Raw genomic sequence first — 2,166 nt, forward strand, 5'->3', positions numbered from 1 at the left:
ATTACATTTTCTTTTAGAACCAGAATCTCGTGATAGAAGAAGTGCTAGAACCTTGTTCGGATGTCGAATTCCTAAACAATAAAGAAGATAGTTAGTATTTCAAAGTATTAATATTAGAAAATGAAATGAATTTTACTTTAATTACTTTATACAGGTGTCCTCTAGTTTTTGAAAGCAACAGAAAATGTGGAAGTACCCAAAGCGGCATTAATAAATCGAGATAAAGGTTTTGCTTTAATTTTTCGGTATTTTAGTATTAAGAAAAGTATTAAATTACTTATTGTTTTTTTTTTGTAGAAAAATCGGTGAAGACTAAAAAAACTCAGATAAAAAAAATCGATGCTGTGAATTTTGAAAAGAAGAATAAAACACAAAAAAGTATAAAATATTACAAAATATAAAAAAAATAATATAAAACTAAAATTATTTATTGTAGGAACTAATGCTAAATTTATTTTTAAAAACAAACAAGCTAAAACATTTGAAAATTCTCAAGTTGCTCAAAAGGTGATGCAGTCGAAAAACAAAATATTAGTGCTGCAAAAAAATATTTTATTACAAGAAATAGAGGCTAAGTCAGAAATCACTAAACTGACAATTAAAAATTTAAAGTTAGATGCACAGATTAAAAGATTAACGTTACAGAAACTGGAGGCGAATGTTGATGATTAGTAAGTACAATATATTTCGGCGATAATTCGTATTATATGCAATTTCTAATACATGGTGCGTTCCATAAGTAATGCGACCAAATTCATAAAAAACTATTTATTGAATATATTTGTACCAATGGTTAGAAATCTTCAAAATAGCACCCTCCCGCATCGATACATTTTTGGAGGCGATGCTTCCAGGCCTGGAAGGCATCCTGAAAGGCCTTCTCCGGGATGTCCTTTAGAGCCGATGTCACATGTGCCTGGATGTTTGTAATTGTGCCCCAATGTTTTCCTTTCAGGCCTTGTTTTAAACGAGGAAACAAAAAAAAGTCTGCGGGTGCCAGGTCGGGACTGTAGGGAGGCTGGGAAACCAATGGGGTGTGGGTCTTGGCCAGGAAATCGTTGACAACGAAGGCGCTGTGGCTTGGCGCGTTGTCATGATGCAGCTTCCACGCGTTCTTGATGTCGCTTCGGCAACGTGTGACCCTTTTTTTCAATTTTTTTAGCACTTCCAAGTAGAAAGCTGCGTTCACAGTGGTCCCTGTAGGTACGAATTCATGGTGAACAATGCCTCTGACGTCAAAGAAGACAATGAGCATGGTTTTGATTCTGGATTTGCTCATGCGTGCCTTCTTGGGGCGGGGCGACGATGGAGTGTGCCACTCTGAACTCTGTCTTTTTGTCTCCGGGTCGTACTCAAAAATCCACGACTCATCACCGGTGATAACTGAGTTTAAAAAATTAGGATCATTTTCACACATTTCCAAGAGTTCTTGGCATCGAAGCACTCGCATGTTCTTTTGTTCGTCGGTCAACACTTTAGGGACCAGTTTGGCGCACACCTTTTTCATGTTTAAATCGTCGGTTACAATACGAAAAACTGTTGTTTTCGTAATGTTAAGAGTTTCTGCTATCAATTGAAGGCTCAACCGTCTGTCAAAATTTAAACAATCACGCACACGCGTCACATTTTCGTCAATTCGGGAGGTTGATGGACGTCCAATGCGGGGTTCGTCGGTGACTTCCTCTCGGCCCTCCTTGAACGACTTGTGCCATCGGAAAACTTGTGATTTTGACAAGCAATCACTCCCAAAGGCCTGCTGAATTAATGGCAACGTTTCGGTGGCGGACTTTCCAAGTTTAACGCAGAATTTGATAGCGTAACGTTGCTCCACAGTACGATCCATCGCGCCGTGTTACGTTAACCTCAAACGCGGTTCACGGGAATGCACGTCCTGACTCTCCTGCTGCTCGGAAGCGACCGAGACCGGGCGCATTTTGAAGCTAACACTCCCCTCCACCTTTCCCAACAGGTTAGAACACGCTGCGGTGTATCGTCGCGTCAGGAAAAAATTGGTCGCATTACTTATGGAACGCACCATGTATAATAGAGTAATATAATTTGTAATATAATAGAGTAGTCCAACTGATATTTTTTATTTACAGTAATTATTAATGAACTTCAAATTGTACCACGTAGCAGGTTCTAATTCCGTAATCTAAAAAAAAG

At 38.7% G+C, this 2,166-nt stretch overlaps 1 protein-coding gene across 1 annotated transcript; it reads right to left on the reverse strand.

The window, feature by feature from the left end:
* Window positions 1-793: 793 nt before the first annotated feature.
* Window positions 794-1,843, reverse strand: LOC120357379 (protein GVQW3-like). The gene has a single exon (XM_039447559.1). It carries the CDS (start codon window positions 1,841-1,843, stop codon window positions 794-796), a length of 1,050 nt encoding a protein of 349 aa, XP_039303493.1.
* Window positions 1,844-2,166: the final 323 nt, after the last annotated feature.

This window comes from Solenopsis invicta, chromosome 3, assembly GCF_016802725.1.
Source record: "Solenopsis invicta isolate M01_SB chromosome 3, UNIL_Sinv_3.0, whole genome shotgun sequence".
NCBI classification, from domain to species: domain Eukaryota; kingdom Metazoa; phylum Arthropoda; class Insecta; order Hymenoptera; family Formicidae; genus Solenopsis; species Solenopsis invicta.